Source organism: Triticum aestivum, chromosome 2A, assembly GCF_018294505.1.
Source record: "Triticum aestivum cultivar Chinese Spring chromosome 2A, IWGSC CS RefSeq v2.1, whole genome shotgun sequence".
Lineage (NCBI taxonomy): Eukaryota > Viridiplantae > Streptophyta > Magnoliopsida > Poales > Poaceae > Triticum > Triticum aestivum.
This window is the reverse complement of record NC_057797.1, coordinates 711,056,478-711,072,899: the sequence shown is the minus strand read 5'-3', so window position 1 is coordinate 711,072,899 and position 16,422 is coordinate 711,056,478. Positions and strand designations below refer to the sequence as shown.

General features: G+C 42.7%; 1 protein-coding gene and 1 long non-coding RNA gene across 7 annotated transcripts; both read left to right on the top strand.

Moving 5' to 3' along the window:
• The first annotated feature begins 522 nt into the window (after positions 1-522).
• On the top strand, positions 523-7,450 carry LOC123190447 (uncharacterized). Of its 6 annotated transcripts, XR_006496350.1 has the most exons (7): positions 523-1,268; positions 1,361-1,488; positions 1,586-1,969; positions 2,815-2,931; positions 4,423-4,562; positions 4,917-5,078; positions 6,990-7,450. It is a non-coding gene; the product is annotated as an uncharacterized lncRNA (long non-coding RNA). The 6 variants fall into 6 exon arrangements; XR_006496348.1 differs by having other exon boundaries at positions 1,586-1,824; positions 1,890-1,969; positions 4,423-7,450; XR_006496346.1 differs by having other exon boundaries at positions 4,917-7,450.
• A 1,477-nt stretch (positions 7,451-8,927) lies between these two features.
• On the top strand, positions 8,928-13,744 carry LOC123190445 (gamma-soluble NSF attachment protein). Its single transcript, XM_044603089.1, has 9 exons — positions 8,928-9,212; positions 10,342-10,409; positions 10,507-10,591; positions 10,675-10,833; positions 10,900-11,037; positions 11,971-12,049; positions 12,397-12,476; positions 12,584-12,713; positions 13,339-13,744. The coding sequence occupies exons 1-9, from the start codon at positions 9,160-9,162 to the stop codon at positions 13,441-13,443; spliced, it is 897 nt and encodes a 298-aa protein (XP_044459024.1). The 5' UTR covers positions 8,928-9,159; the 3' UTR covers positions 13,444-13,744.
• Positions 13,745-16,422: the final 2,678 nt, after the last annotated feature.

Sequence of the window (16,422 nt, the reverse complement as noted above, 5' to 3'; positions counted from 1 at the left end):
TTAAACACGTAGGACATGGCAAAGCAATTGTGCAATAGAGTTTCATTTGAACTACCACGAAACATGTGCAAAATAAAAGTGTTTTTAGGCAGATTAGCGGCATCATCCAAAAATTGGTGAAACCCATGTCTAATATTTAAAAAGTCCAACAAAATGATAATACATGTTCGGAGCATGTGTGGAGGTAAGTGAAACATAACTAACACAATTTCATAGATGTTTCGCATTACTTCACAGCTTAAAATTTGATTATGTTATAAAATGTATCAAGATTGGTCTTACTTTGAAGGTCTCTTTGTAATGGCCAGCCAAATATCGTCATAAATCCAACTTTTTTTTTAGGGATATATCTCTCCTCTCTCCCTAATAATAAAGCACGGATTGAGTTTTCGGATTCACCGCCGCGGTAGTTTTTCAAAAAAGCCCCTACGGTTTTCTGTATTCAACCCGCAGTCCCTATGTAAGTGGATCTGCAAAAACGTTTCGATTTTGCAAATTAACCCCTGTATTGTGCGCTGTGTTCTTCATCTTATCCACCGGCTGGAAGGGGCGCACGCTCACCGACTACAGCCGCCGCGGGGACGCCGCTGCCGCCATGGGAACCTTCGACGCGGCCGTCTTCGGCCTGGACGCGGCGCCTGACCTCCGCCTCGCCGCGCACCAGTACAACCAGCTCCTCCACCTGCTCGCCTCCGCGGACGGCGCCGTCTTCCCCGTTCACCCGGCCACCGCCGCGCGCCGCGTGTTCGCCGGCATGCTAGAGGCCAGGGCGCCCCCGTCCGAGGCCACCATCACTTCGCTCGCCTGCATCTTCGCTGCAGATGCCGAGGGCGCCTACGAAGCCTTCAGGCTCCTCTCCTCCATGGGGCAGAAGTACGGCCTCGCGCTGCGCCTCCGGTCCTACAGCCCCGTGCTTGCCGCGTTCCGGCGCGCCGGGGAGGCTGGCAAGGCATACGCGGTCGAGGCCCACATGGCGGCCTCCGTTGCATCGCCGTAAGATCCCGAGCTCGCGCCGCTCCTTGTGGTCAGCGCGAAGGCCAGGGACGCAGACAAGGCGTTTGAGTATATGCACAAGCTGGGTGCCGAAGCCTGAAGGGATGCCGAGAAGTGCATCGAGCTAGATCCTACATTCTCCAAGGGATACATCAGGAAAGGCACAAACCAGTTTTTCATGAAAGAGTATGACAAAGCAATGGAAACTTATCAGGAAGGCCTAAAGCATGAGTGCATGACCCGAGTAACCAGGAGCTGCTTGATGGTGTAAAGAGGTAAATAGCACTGGAAGAGATCGTCAATCAGTCACTGGTTTCTCATCTTAGATTCCACCAAGCAGCTCCTAACCGTTGCTGTCCGTTCTCAGATATATTCAGCAGATCAACAAGGCGAACAGAGGCAAACTTTACCCCAGAGGAACTGAAAGAGAGACAGGGCAAAGCTATGCAGGACCCTGAAATCCAGAACATCCTGACGGACCATGTGATGCGGCAGGTAAGTTCATCATCAGATGTCTGTTTACTCCTCTTTCTTGAGCCAGAGGTTGGTTTGGCGAACGGTGCGATAACATTGAGGTGTTTGTTGTTTGCAGGTGTTGATTGATTTCCAAGAGAATCCAAGGGCTGCTCAGGACGTCTCGGGAGCATGAACGCAACGGCTGTCGGGCTTGGGCATCATTGGGTTCAATGATTGGAGACGTGGCCGTTCGTCCCCGATGGATCTCCACCACCACGGCCTGAGAGAGCCTAGAGAAGGGAGGCTACGGACGAGCACCTGTAGGACGACCTGCCATCACGGCCAGCGCTTGTCGACTCCGACAACATCCATGTGGTCATAGTCGAATCCTCCTGTCCTCTCGCGCCGTGTATATTCAGACTTATTTGCGTGCGCCGTAGGTTGTATGAACATGGAGGTGCAGTCACCCGAGGTGCAGAAGCTCCATCACCTACCTCTACCTCCTCCACTACGCTGACAAGTAAGTTAAGCCCCCATCATCTACATTGCTTCCTCCCTGCCTGTGATTTATTGCTTCGAGCCTGCTGTTCTTTTACCACATATACAAACATATCTATGCTTAAGTGTGGTCATTAGGTTATGGAACAGGAGAAACAAAGTGTTCTTTAGCAGATCCAAACCTGTCCATTTTAGAATTGGACCAAGAATTACTTGCATTGCCTGTTTGATATGAATAACCATAATTTTTTTGGATGTCATAGAAAAATCATGCTACAGCATAGTTTTTAATCTTTGTAAACAAGTTAAACTTGGAATAAGATCCTAAAAGTAATAGAGCGCTTCTTGAATGCATGGAAACAAAAAAAGTTAGATATCTCAGAGTCAATATGTCATATATTCTGAAAGTGGTGCACATGGATATGTATATTCTTGGTTAGTTTTTGTTCTGTTTCTGTTGTATATGCTCTAGGAGTCTAAAAGAAGATGAGGTAGCGCTACTTGATTTCCTGTCAAATTTCAGTAATAGTCAAGCAATAATGCAATATTGGCCTTTTCTTTTTCCTGTATTACGTAGTGACCATGGAGTCAAAGCTCATGTCGATGGTCAATTACTGACTGTTGCACTTATATAGAGCACACTGATATAATATCTGCACATATATTCTGGAAGAAGCCTATAGGAGTGCATGAGCAAATAACACATCACATTCGAATAATATTGAATGTGTTGCATCTGTTCACCTAAATTAATTTGGTGTTCTGCTCTACAATGTTAATTGCAAGACAAAACGCTAGCGATGGTGCAAACAGAAGATAGGTTTGAAATATAACCAAATTGCAATGGTCACGTGTTTGGAAGTGTAGGTCGAGGACTCAAGGTGGGATTGCGAGTGGAAAGAACACTTTGGCCGTGCGTTGCGAGTGGAAAGAATACCATGATGTTGCGAGTGGACTCGAGGAAGTGCACGGGCCAAGATAAGTGTGCGTACATCCCCTTTTAGTCCAGATTTAGAAAAATATGATTTCTGCTATGATAGTTTCCAGAATAGTTTGGCCCTTGAGACACTTCCACTGTATGCATGTGTGTTCCTTTTTTTTCAGAGATATCCATTAAGAACAGTAAAACTGAACCCTTTCCGAGCTCTCTCACGCCCTCACTGATTTAAACCGTTGGATCACGCATATCGGTCATCTCTGGCCGTCCAAGGCACTCGTTTCTCCGCATGGGCTGATACTGGGCCGGTCGTCCCGGGGCAGCTATTCCCGTGGCCGAATCATAAGCTTCTCGTTCAATGACACAGGCCAACGTCAGATGCCGAACGAACGATCGTGATTCTGCTCTGCGTCCTCGTAGCCCCACCCACTTCGTTCCCCTTCCCGCACCCGACCCCTCTTGGCCTTCGCTATAGCAGACCTAGGTGCGCCGTGCGCCGCCGCTGTGGTCGTCGCCGCAGAGAGAGAACCGACAATAGCAACGGCTGACCGGACCGGATTCCCATCTCCACCCATGCTGCGACGCCGCAGCCGCTCCGCCCACTCAGCGATGCGTCCGCCCCGCTCCAATCCTCACTGCCCCCAGCACGCCGCCGCCGTTAACCCTGCTGCTGCACCCGTACATGGCCCTGACTAGACCGCACGTTCCTATTCTCCAGGGATGATGGCTTGGCGGTGGTGGGCATAAGGTGACGGCAATGGCAGTGGCTTCCACGTGAGGATCTCATCCACAACTTCACTGTGCGCCAGTCTGAGATCTCCTTCACCACCAACTGAAATGACACCCACCGTGCCTTCCTCCCCTTTCTCCTTCTGCCTTCCACCTCTCTCTCGCAGCGTGCCTCGCGAACCCTAACCGAGGCAGTGGTGGTTGCTTTATATCATCCAACCTCTGTGCTTCCGCACTACATCGACTCTAGCCCTGTCTTCGCCTAGATGTGTGAGGGAAAGCACGCAGGAGGACATGGAGAAGCAATCATGCATGTATGTCTTTTCACTTTATGAAATCCAAAACAGATTACCCTGCAAGTGCAATGACAATACTACTTTTTGATTTGTGGTTACCAGCATTTTAGTGTTACTTTTATAATTTCAAGTTAACAATCCTCCATATACGCAGTTGTACAGTTCTACAATCGGAAATTTACATGTTATTTCTGTGCTTGATCCGCACATGAATATTCAGAGATAGTTCAATGCATAATTCAGCAGTAAACTGTATGATAATTAGGTTTTAGTTTGGTGGCCCTTTTGACCAAGCTTGTTATGCAACTTTTGGCTGTCAGGTGAAGCTGAACCAAAAATCATTGATTATTATGTTTCTTGATGTTCTTATCATCAGCCTGTAACTTGCACATCGTACTAACATTTACACTTCTTGCATAACTGTGGTGTGTACTTATACTAATCTGTAGCCTCTCTATTTTCTGCTTCCCTTCTTTTGAGGTCTCTCTCTTTTCCGTCTTCCCTTTTTTTCAGGTTAGTTTGGATGCTAAAGTTATTGGGATCTCAAGCATTGCAAGAACACTCGCCCAGGAAGCTATCTTCATCCTTTAATGTGGATGTTGTATTCACATTTAAACTTCCCACAATAGTGGTGGTGTGCACTGATATAACATGTAAGTTCTCTTTCCTGTCTTTTTTTTTGTATGTTAGTTTGGCTGCTAAACTGATTTGCAGCTCAGGCATATATAGCCTACTGCCTCAGGAAGCTCAAGAGATACATATCACAGGTTATCTTAGCAAGCTCTTCATAAGAAAACTTCCCTGTTCATATTCAGATTTCTTAAAGCTTTTTAATTATTTTTAAAATTGTTGTTCATGAGGGTGTAGGGGCAGGGCTATCACACATTTCTCATTGTGTTGTGGAGTGGTCTCATTTTCATAATATATTGTAATGCAATTCTCTATACTGTTAGATGTGCTACTGAGGTGCAAATATGTGGAAACTAATATTCCTCTCTCGCATGAAGGTTGTTCATTGAAAAAATGGGCGGTCATGTCCATTGTATTATGAGGTTCGTATTCAACAAATTCTAAGAGGAAGGTATTATACCTTCAGCTACTATCATATTTTGTAACATTTTTTCCTACATAAGCATGTTGAAGATGTTGAAGGCTCACTTCCACATAAGGTACCACCTTTTGCCCTTGTCATTCAACATCAATGCATAGAAACTGTGTTAGTAACTTGGCATGTATCTTGAAGGGGTCTATTGTTCGAGGTGTGAAATATCAGTCACATGTGTTCACTCAAACCTTTTTTCCATCATATCATTTTTCAAATTATTATGGATAATATTTTGTTATGAGATCTTTTGGCATGTTCCACAATCTTCATGGATTATAATTATGCTTTGGGTTTATGTTTTTAACATCTTTCAAGCTCATTGCGTTTTCTGTAGCCATAAATGTACCATACAACAACTACGACAATTTAATCATTTTTGTATGCAATGGCATCCAATGGCGTCCTTTTAATAGTATGATATATATCATATATACTGAAATAGATCGTCAGATGGAAGGATAATCGGATTGCAGTCAATACAATTTTGTGTTGGCTTGTTTCAAATTGCAAGCCACACTCATAATTTTATGAGCGCCAAATGTGCCCATGAAAAAGTAGCTGAGACAAAATCCTCTCTTAAGCTAACATGATTTGCACAATAAAAGCTATAGTTTTGAATTGAGGTACACTTCTCTAATGCTAGCCAATTTTTTACAGCTTAAGAGTTGATTGCCAAATATTTCTTTTCTGGCTATCAACACCAAAATTTGACCATAATTGTTAAGGCTTATTATCTGTCATGTATGTTAGGAAGATCTTTGACACTGCTAAAAAGACAAACACAAATAAAACATGTACGTGAAGTGGTCCCGTTTTTCTTCTACAGATTATATACACCTTAAACTCTTCCGCTACTAACACTTGTATATGTCGGTCCATGTCAATTTAACCTACATATTTCATTAATTCCTACCATTTTATTGTCAAAATGGACGGGCGCAGCAACGCGCGCCTTCATGATCTAGTGTCTATTGATTATTACTGGAATTGGTTCGACAAACTATTTATGTGACAAATTTACAAATATACTGACCCAGCCTGATAATATGACTAATCCATACAGTGGATATGTGCCAATGCTCAAATTTGAAAAATGAAGGATTCAACTTTTTTTGAAATATTATGGGTGAAGTCGCGAGTATGCCCATCAATCGTAAAAATATATAGTTCGACTTAGTCATAGGTTTTGTAGTAGTCTTGCCTTGCCGCTGCCTCTCCTCTCTGCTCCTTGCTGCCTGTGGCTGTCCCATCTCTCTTAGCGATGTTGCTGCTGCACTTCTTCTGAAGCTCTTCTCAAACCCGTTGTTGCAGTTCTCCTCTGAACTCCAACTTGTTGCCTCTCTCTCTCTCTCTCTCGCTCTCAATTTTTCTGTAATTCTGTGAACCACTCTCTCTCTCTCTCTCTCTCTCTCTCTCTCTCTCTCAATTTCTCTGTAATTCTGTGAACCATTACTGTGCGAAAATATGATTTGTGGTATTTGCTTGAGTGAACCTGTAAGGTTTGTACCTTCTGCAAAGTGCTAGCACCTACATATTATCCAACATTTTCTTCTAAATGTCAAGAGGCATGAGCCACAAATTTTCTCAAGAATGACCCTTGGTATATATAAGGCATGCATTCAATTTTAATAATACTCTTTTGGCTCTCATTTATCTGTTGCCATAGAGCATCGTATAATATAGAAGAGTCAATCAAACATAGCTCTTTGAATATCAGACAAAATATTGGTTGCCTGATTTATTTATAAGAAGATTCTTCTATGTATTTAGTTACATGGTTTTAATTTGATCGTCTTCTTTCAACTTTTTTTTGCTGACTATGATATTTCCTTAGGTTCACCTTGACCTTCACTGCCCGTGTAAGAGCTTAAGTAAATTGATGTTGTATCATCAGAATCTGTAGCCCTGCACAGTTTTTTTTGTCTATACATACACTTCAATTTCTTGCTTGCACTGAAATCCCTCTTTGTCACAGGATGAGTCAGAAACTGAAGATGATGATCCCTTGGACACAGAAGAAGCTTCCTCTGTCCTCATCGCTGCACTGCAGTCTTTCGGCCAAGCTCCGGTGAATGACGACGAAGAAAAAGATATCGTGACAGAGGTAGATGTCTTCTTGCGTCCTACTCTAAATGACAGGGGCTCTCCTATCAGCAAAATAGCTACTCTGGAGGCGCAGATGACGATCGCAAGAGACCGTATCTTGAGGATAAGTGAATGACTATGAGGTCTACATGTTAAGTATAGAAACCTGACGTGGACAAGTGTGCGCTTTGCTGCCACTTCTTTGCCAGCCGGAGTGGCCTGTTTTCAGTGACGATCATGGATCATGGTGTACATGCATGTATATGTTGTGTCCTGATAGACTGTACTACAAGATTTTCTTGGAATGGTTTGGTACTTCTGTTTTATTATGCTATGAAGAGTGTATGTGTATGCTGGTCCCGTGTACTCTGTTTGTACGTCTGGTTGGCAGGAGATTGGGCGAGGTTTTGTATCTTCTCAGGGGTTGCTATCTTGCCGTACATACTCAACTTCTTTGGGTTCAAGGTATTTTCTTTCTTTCTTTCTTTCATGAAGAGGTTAAGTCGGAGGAGAGGATCCGGATCCCGGAGGGCACGCTGCTCTGGCCTCACTCCACTCACCATGCTGGCTACCCAGCTCGGCCCTGCGGCCCTGCGCAGGTATTCACCCACCTTTCCACTGCCCCTGTAAGGACCTCCTTGATCTTGTACCTATCCAAATCCAAATCCTAGCAAATACACTTCAAAGCAAGGTACTATTGTAGACCTCCATCCAATCCGTGATGCCCCCTAACCAATACATGTGTAGGCATTGTCCATTGCTAATTTAATACTTTACACGTTAGAGCATGGTATCAGAAATAGTACGTGCATGTTGCACAGAGATATTATTTCGCATGCATGAATTCTAATTTAAGCTTAAAGTTAGGCATGTCTAATCTCACACACCATATAATTTCCTTACTGTTCACTACATCTTTTTATCTCCAGTTTGGATAGAGTCTAAGCGATAATCTTTAGTCTGATTTATCTTCAAAAGTTTGCTAGAGGCTATAGATGACCTTCTGTGTTTTCTTCAATAGTTTTTTGGAGTGCAACAGTATGAACTGGTTTCCCCATCAGGGCTGTATTTTCTTTTCTTTGATAGATTCTATAGTCATGTACTTTCGTTTCATGTTTCCATGTTTGCCCCTTTCTTGCTGAGCTTTATTCGGATGAATTTTTGTTGTTGTGTGATGTGGCTACATGGGCATGAACGGACATTTTGATATTGCTTGGTTTGAGACGTTCTTTTATTCTTTGACTCAGGCACTCAGCTACGTGTGGTCAGTGATGACAATCGACAGAATCTCTGTTTGAAAAAATATCCGTAATTACTAGCAGCATTCCATAATTTGTATCGGGCTGTCTTGGTGTCGCAACCTAGGAAGTACAAACAGGGTCAGTCGTCACCACAAATAAAAACATTGTCGAGCCTTACTTTTTGTAGGTTGCCTTATTTCTGTTTTTTAAGGAAAGATAGCAATTTCGTTCATTACAGTCCTGTTGCAAGGACACTGCTAGATCGCGGTGCGTCGAGATCATAATTGCTACACTCAAAGGTTACATTGACCTTATTGCTGACATTTGCAAAAATTATATTAAAAAATGTTGCATAATAGCATGTGGAGCAATTTATACTTAATATTTCGTCCGATGCAACGCACGGGCATTTGTACTAGTATAAATCCAACTTTGTAACTGTAAAATGCGAACCAAATCCAACTTCACTTGAACTCCGGGCCGTTGGTTAGGACCCTGGGTTGTTGGGCCATGACGACAAAACGTATCGTTTCTGCTTTCCACTGAGTCGGCCTCATTACAAGGATTGGGCCCCCGGTCACACGGCTTCGACTTCATTGATTTTTTTTTCCAGCTGTTCGACGTCCGGTCTGTCACAGCGACGGGATGAACTGACGCTGCACGGATCTCAGAGAGGAACCGGATCCCTTCCTCCCTCCGAACGGCAGCTCGGCAGCTCAACTCAACCCCAACTCAACCCAGCCCAGCCGTCGTCGACCCTAGAGAATCTGCGAGGAGCAGCAGCGGAGAAGAAGAAGGAGACGGTGGTCTCTCTCCGCCATGGCCAGCTCGTCTGCCGACCCGGAGAAGCTCATGGCCAAGGCCGACAAACTGCAAGTCCCCTCCCCCCTCTCCTTTATCTCTTCCCCCCTCCCCCACACCGGGATTCCCCTTGCTCCTTCCGATGCGCGCGCCGTCTGATCGCGGCCCAGAGGGCGGACTAGTCGAGGTGCCGCTCTCGAATTAGAGTTTTCTACAGTAGAGTTTTTCTTTCCCGATCGTGGATTGGAGCGTCCTGGATCTGTGCCTGATCTTAGGTGACGCGGAGCTAGCGATTTTTTTTAATGAAAATATGTGGCGCTGATTTTAGGATCTTGGTGACCTCCAAGTGGTTGGTGGAGGTAAGCTTTGGGGTAGTAGGATTCAGACTGCTTGCCCCAAATGCTAGGGGATTTCCTAGCCATTCCTGCCTGAAAGGGATCATTAGCTTGGAGCAGGCGCAATAAACTTGCAGGAAAAAGATCAAGCAATGCGATTAGGCTGCACGCTGGCTCTTTGTTTTGCTGCAGTTTTGTTTACATCCGATCTGCGCTCCTAGGGAAACACGAGTAGACTCTGTCTCCCTGATCATATATGTTCATATCCCATTAGCCATTGAAACACCAGCGGAAGCAGGCATGAGTGTAGGCGTACCAATTCTTGTGTCAGTCTGTGTTGCTTCTTACTGCGGTTATGCTTTCAGCGGTGTAGCTTGTTGGGCATGTTAGCACATTTGGCTGTTGGAGAATTTGTGGTGCCAAATCCACTGCACTAACTAGTGTGGCACATTCAGAAATTTTACTTGGGCTATTCTCCACTTCGATTGTGATAGTAGATGAGAACAACAGCACTTCTTTTTGCGGGGAACAAGTGCACATTGCCTTGCATAAAAGTGAACCTCTTGTTCATCGTAGTTTCTCAAAAGCTCACCAGTTTATTTAAAACTGACTGATACTCTCTTCGCAACATAGTTTTCATAAGTTTTTTTTCTTCCCAATTGCCTAATTTCAGATACTTATTAGACGATATGTTTACATTGCCACCTGTTTGTTTTAGCGCGTGAGTGTTTGCTAAGTATGCTGATTTTTGTATTTTTACTGATGTTACTGTATCAAATCAATTTCATTTAAAGAAATTCCTTTTGCATCCATTAATGTGCTAAATGAATATGAACAATCTTTTTTCTAATATATTCTTTTGCAGAACAAAACTGAGCTTCACAAGATGGAATGCTGATTGGAAGAGTGCTACCGCCTTGTACGAACAAGCTGGTCAGTGACTTTGTATGCTGTCGCCATATTCGTATATTCTCTTTCACTGTTTGGTACGCTGCGTTGTATGTAATGAAATTTCATCTCCACTTTAAAGCAATTGCTTATAGATTCAGAAAGGACAATGAGAAAGCAAAGGATGCATTTGAGAAGGCTTCAAAAGGACAAGAAATGATCTCATCGTATCCTTCAGGAATTTATCTATGTCTGTTGTGCTGTCACATCGTTGAACAATCACCTATTTTACCCTTGACTAATTCCCTAGACCGTGGGATGCTGCTAAGCATATGGAAAATGCTGGTGCTTTAGCAAAGGAGCTTGGACTCTGGAATGAAGTTTCGGACTTTTATCGCAGAGCATCAGAATTTTACCGTGAATGTGGAAGATCGCAACCTGCCTCTGATGCTCTTGCAAAGGGTGCCAGGTAATTCAAAAGCAATCCGATCATCATTCGTTCCGAGGCTCATGTGTCTAATCATTATAATATCAGTGCCTTGGAAGATAAAGCTCCAGAAGAAGCAACTAAATTGTATGATGACGCTTGCACACTTCTAGAAGAAGATGGAAAGGAGCAGATGGCTTTTGACTTGTACCGTGCTGCTGCAAGTTTATATGTGAAGCTTGAGAAGTAAGATTGCACAGATCAGCTTGTGCATGCCAATTACACTACATTTTTGCATGTCTTTCTACAAATCCATGGCATGCCATGTGTCATGCATGATTTTCTTGAATTCATTTACTCTTATGTTCTTTGCTGTTACTTTTGGAGCAAGCACATTTTAGGATAGAAAAGGAGTCTCGATCCCAAAACTTTGAGAGCAACACTAGGGGAGTAATACAATATCTACTTGAATAAGCACTCCCCAGTAAACACCGACAGAATTGGAGTAAGCTACACACACACCAAATGGTGGGCAATGATAGGTGGTATCTTTACCAATTTCGGTTCCTACAGTTGTTCTTTCCGGTACTTGGGGATTAATTCCCAGTCTTTTGGTCTATCCTTGCAATTTTTGCTTTAACTAAGAATACTGTTTGGTTCATCAAACATAAAGAAGCAGGCAGAGACTATGGAAATCGGCAAGGGCTTACATTTGTTTACTAAAATAATCCAAACTGGTTGATGCTATATTCCACGAGCTTTTACATCCTTATTCTGGGATTTGTGTATGTTTTGATTGAGTCTCTTTTTTTGGGACAAACCCAGCTCCCTTCTTGCACGCCTTTATTCAGTAAATTCACAGGAGGCCCTTTTTTCTGTATGTGCCTGCCTATTTGTTTTGGTCTTTTTTTTTCTCCTTCCCTGAATAATTGCTCTGCTTAGAATTATTAGAGCTTATTGCACTCATACCTTTTGATGGTTCTGTTTGCTGAATGTACTTGTGGATTAAAATGTTCTTGAAGTTTTAGTGGCATCCTTATTTATCGTTGGATTCTTCAGTTCACACGTTGTCCTTGATCTTTTTCTGACATTTATGCATATATACATCACTTGGCATTCTTAGCAATCGTGTTTATGTACTGATTTATGTGTCATTTCATATTTGGCCATGTCTGACAGGTACTCGGATGCCGCTGCATTCCATTTAAGACTTGGTTCAGCTGCTGATAAGTGCAATGCCGTCAACAGCCAATGCAAGGTAATATTTACACAAAATGTGCTTAGCTATTCAGAAATTTGTACTTTGCAAGGTTTCTGAGGGAAACCTTGGTATTCACCAAAATGTGTTTGCTGAATAGTGTACATTCTGAAACTTTGTTTTTTTTCCTTCTTTCGGCAAGATAATTCTTGCAGCGAGAAAGATTATGCGGTGAAAACTGAAAAGTTTCTTAACAGATAATGGCATGCTAGCTGGTCTTGGAAGTTTATCCCTTATAAAACACTGATGTGCAAAATGAAACTATATTCATTCTGTCTTGTTCAGTTAAGAGGTATCACGATTTTGAAAAAAAGAAGTGTTAATCCAGAGTTGTTCCATGTGTGCAGGCCTATCTGAGTGCAATCATTATCTACCTTTATGCACATGATTTTCAACAAGCTCAGAAATGCTACAATGATTGCTCAGAGTAAGTTATGCGTTGGTGATAGACTGGTATTGCCTTGGCATGTAACATATTTTGTGTTATGTTGGTTGTATTAAATCACTTTCCTTTCCTCCTTTTCTGTGTTGCAGGGTTCAAGGCTTCCTGAATAGTGACCAGAATCGATGTGCAATGAAACTGTTGTCTGCTTATGAGGAAGGTGATGCTGAAGAAATCAAGCGTGCTGCTCAATCAAGTGCCATTAATCACCTCGACCATGTGGTATGTCTTTTGAGATCCTTAGTCAAAAGGCTATCGATTATATGAGAAGATGATCTATGATGGTGCATGTGCTTAGAATGGTGAACTAAGGACTCTCCTAATGCACAGGTGCTTAGAGCAAGTGCTTAGTGTGCGAGGAGGCCTGGGAACTGAACTCCCAATGCATAGGTGCCTAGTTTGTTGTCGCTAAGGTTCATTTAGTTAGCTGTAGGTTCTTTTGTGCAAGCTCAAGCGGTAGCAAGGGGACAAGGACAAGGGGATATGAACGGGATCAAAATATACACAGGGCCTTGTGCCTGGATTCGTTTATTTCTGAGGACACCAAAGTCTTCTCTCCTCCACAATTACATTGCCTCATCTGCTTTTTGCCTATGTGGCATACTTAGCACCAGTACATGGGAGGGCATCGTGCTGAGGCATCATAGGCTAGACATGTTACTGAGAATGTTCCTTTTAATTAAGATATATTCTTCAGATTCTACCATTGTAACTGTGCCAATCTTGTGTGCTTCAGCAGTAATCTCAGGATAAGTTTCATTTTCTTATCGAACTAGTACAAGACCGTTCCATCTCACTTTAATTGTGCCCGTGTCTTCATTCGGACTGACGTGGTCGGTCGCTGCAGGTAATTCGGCTCGCAAGGAAGCTACCAACAGGTGACCTGCAGGCCATCAAGAAAGATGTAGGAGACGACGACGGGGATTCCTTGGACGAGGATGACCTAACTTGATCCCAAACGTGCCCAGCGAGATGCAGAGAGAAGCACAATCAATCGAGTGACTCAAACTATGTGCCGTTGATGAACAGGAAAGGTTGTAAAAACACATTCTGAATTACATAGAAACTTGTAGGCTGCATCTGTATCATGGATTGTGATCCCCTTATTTTCGTTGTTTTGGATCTGTGCACATACACCCTACACCTATACTGCTGGTTTGCTGTTGCCACATTCTTATTTGTTCGATTACCTGGACAGTGTTCTGTTATTTGTATATACACCAGCATATGCTGAAGGACAAACGGATTCCACAGGTCTGGATTTGTATTCTACGTATTACTCCGTCTGAAAAAGCTTGTCTCTCAAATGAATGTATCTAGCACTAGATACATCCATTTAAAAGGCAAGCTTGGGACAAGCTTTTCCGGACGGAGGGAGTAACCAGCAGTGCGTCCCGCGAACGGCTAGATTACATATTTTTTGAACTATCATTTAGAATAACCAACATATATGTGTTGCAGAAACATAATTATGCTTTTGTATAGACATGGCTTACCACCCTTTGTATTGTGTTCTTGGCAAAGATTGTCAACCGAAGGTTGATAGATTTGCTCTTCGGCTAATTATGTAACTGACAAACTTGTGGACCGATCTTGGCCTTTTCTATCCTCCTACTAATGATTTTTGATGTGGTTTTAGTAAGGATTAAATCTAAACAATGAACGCTCATGCTTGAGATTAGTCCATCTCTTGATTCAACCGCCTTCTCGTTGGCTATATATTGATATTGTCTACAGAAGAGCGATAATATTGGGGTCTTTAACTAATTGTATAATCGATGGTATTTTGGACGGATCTTGGTATTTTCCATTTCTAATCATATTCTCATATTGGTGTCTATCTTCCCCCTAGTAAGTTTTAGATGAATTTTTAATAAGGATTAAATCTAAATTTGTGAAAGGTTGTACTGTACTCGAGATTAGTCCATCTCTTCATTCAACCACCTTTTCATTGGCAATATGATGATGGTGTTTACAGTTGATGAAATGTCATGTCTCCCAGATGGCTTCAAGCAAAGCATATATTAATGGTGCCCATCCCTCACTCCCCCCCCCCCCCTCCCCCCCTCTCGCTCCCTCTCTCCCTCCCTCCCGCTCCCTCCCTCTCTAGTATTTTTTTTTGTTGACTTGTAATTCCGAGCACAAATAAAATAACCAATTAAATATTTGTCATCATTTGTTCCTTGCAACTTTTCTTTTGCTAAAACATCCTCTTGATTTCTCCAGGTGTAGCTTCTCTTTATGGACATGTATGAATTGTCCGTTTCACTTTCCAGTGTATAGAAATTAATAATGAATGATTCTAGCTTATACTGGTGGGGAAGTATATGTATGATATTATTGCTATGGTTTCTAAACTATTACTCCCTCTGTCCCAAAATAAGTGACCCAGCTTTACACTAGCTTTGTACTAAAGTTAGTACAAAGTTGAGTCGCTTATTTCGGGATGGGGAGTATTTTTTTACCTATTTATATACTTTCTTTAAATACATGAAAATCAAATTGTCAATTTTTGTTTTGTTTATTATTTCAAATTTAATGGTCAAAATACAGTATTGAAATTTGATCTAGATAGTTGTCGTTTTATATTTTGTCCATCACGCGGGTCAACTGATTTCACTCATCAGCAATGTCTATAATTTTGCATTTGTGATGTCCATACTAAGTGTGTATGCTGAATTCAGTTTTCCCAAACAATGTTCCTTTTTTATGTAGATGATAATAAATTGCCTTTTTATTTCTACTGTGAATTCGGTCTGCTGAATTCGGTTGTCCGAGTTGGTCGGATGACCATACTCGCTAACTGGCCATGCTACACATTCTAAGTGGTGTTTTTTTTTGCTTCTTGACCTCAGCAATGAAATCAGCGCATACACATAAGTATCCTCTTTTTTATGTGTACATGTAAATATGTTTAGAACTATACGAATCAGACGGGCCTCTGATTTATTTTCTTTACAGCGGGACTGCTACATTTGACGAATTAGATTGCCCTCCAATATTTTTTCACAGCCGCACTACTACCTTATTTTGTCCTAAATAGCCCCCCTTCTCACAGCGGTACTACTATGTTATTTTGTCCTAGGCCTTTTTCTCTTTAGATGCGAGATCTCTCTTTTTTTAGTGTGTACGTGTAAATATTTTTAGAGCCCGTATAACAATCAGACTACCATCTGATTTTTTTTTTGCTTTACAGCTACCTTATTCTATACGAATCTATTTGTGTTGGAATCGGACTGCCCACCAACATTTTCTTCACAGGCGAACTACTACCGTACCGTGTCCTAATAGGCCTTTTGACAACCATAGGTCTTTTTTTGACAGAACTTCTCCTCCTTTATTCACTTAGCAAAATAGTGTCATCGTTTACAAGTAATGGAAGCAGTACATCCGGTGCCTTGAGTCTTTGTTTGACAACAATAGGTCTTTGTTTGTTACCTTGTATAAACAGCGTGGTAATCACTACCGGAATAACCTTATACGCCTACGGCCTTATCTATGCCGACGGCTGCCGTAGGCATAGATGGAGCTATGCCGACGGCCCGGGGAATACCGTCGGCATAGAAAAGCCGTCGGTATACTTCCATCTATGCTTACGGCAGCCATAGGCATAGTAAGGCCGTTGGCATATATCGATCTATGCCTACGGCAGTCGTAGGCATAGTTAGGCCGTCGGCATAAAGGTGGCCCTCGTGGCCCGGGGACAGACGGCGGGCTGATGCCGTCAAATCTATGCCGACGACCCTGACAGCGGCCGTCGGCATAAATATCATATGTTTTTTTATTAGGAGCTGCCACGTGGCAGAGCTATGCCGACGGCAAAGCTGTAGGCATAGTTTTCCATCTATGCCTACGTGGCACCTCTTAGTAGCCCCTGGCCAAGAACTATGCCTAGGCATAGATATCATCTGTTCTTTATTTTAAATTATTT

Bases quoted from the DNA above. Each gene is read 5' to 3' on its own strand.
- LOC123190445 (XM_044603089.1), top strand. From the start codon at position 9,160: ATGGCCAGCTCGTCTGCCGACCCGGAGAAGCTCATGGCCAAGGCCGAC. The intron at 12,477-12,583 runs GTAAGTTATGCG...TCTGTGTTGCAG, and splicing joins TGCTACAATGATTGCTCAGA to GGTTCAAGGCTTCCTGAATA. The intron at 12,714-13,338 runs GTATGTCTTTTG...CGGTCGCTGCAG, and splicing joins TTAATCACCTCGACCATGTG to GTAATTCGGCTCGCAAGGAA.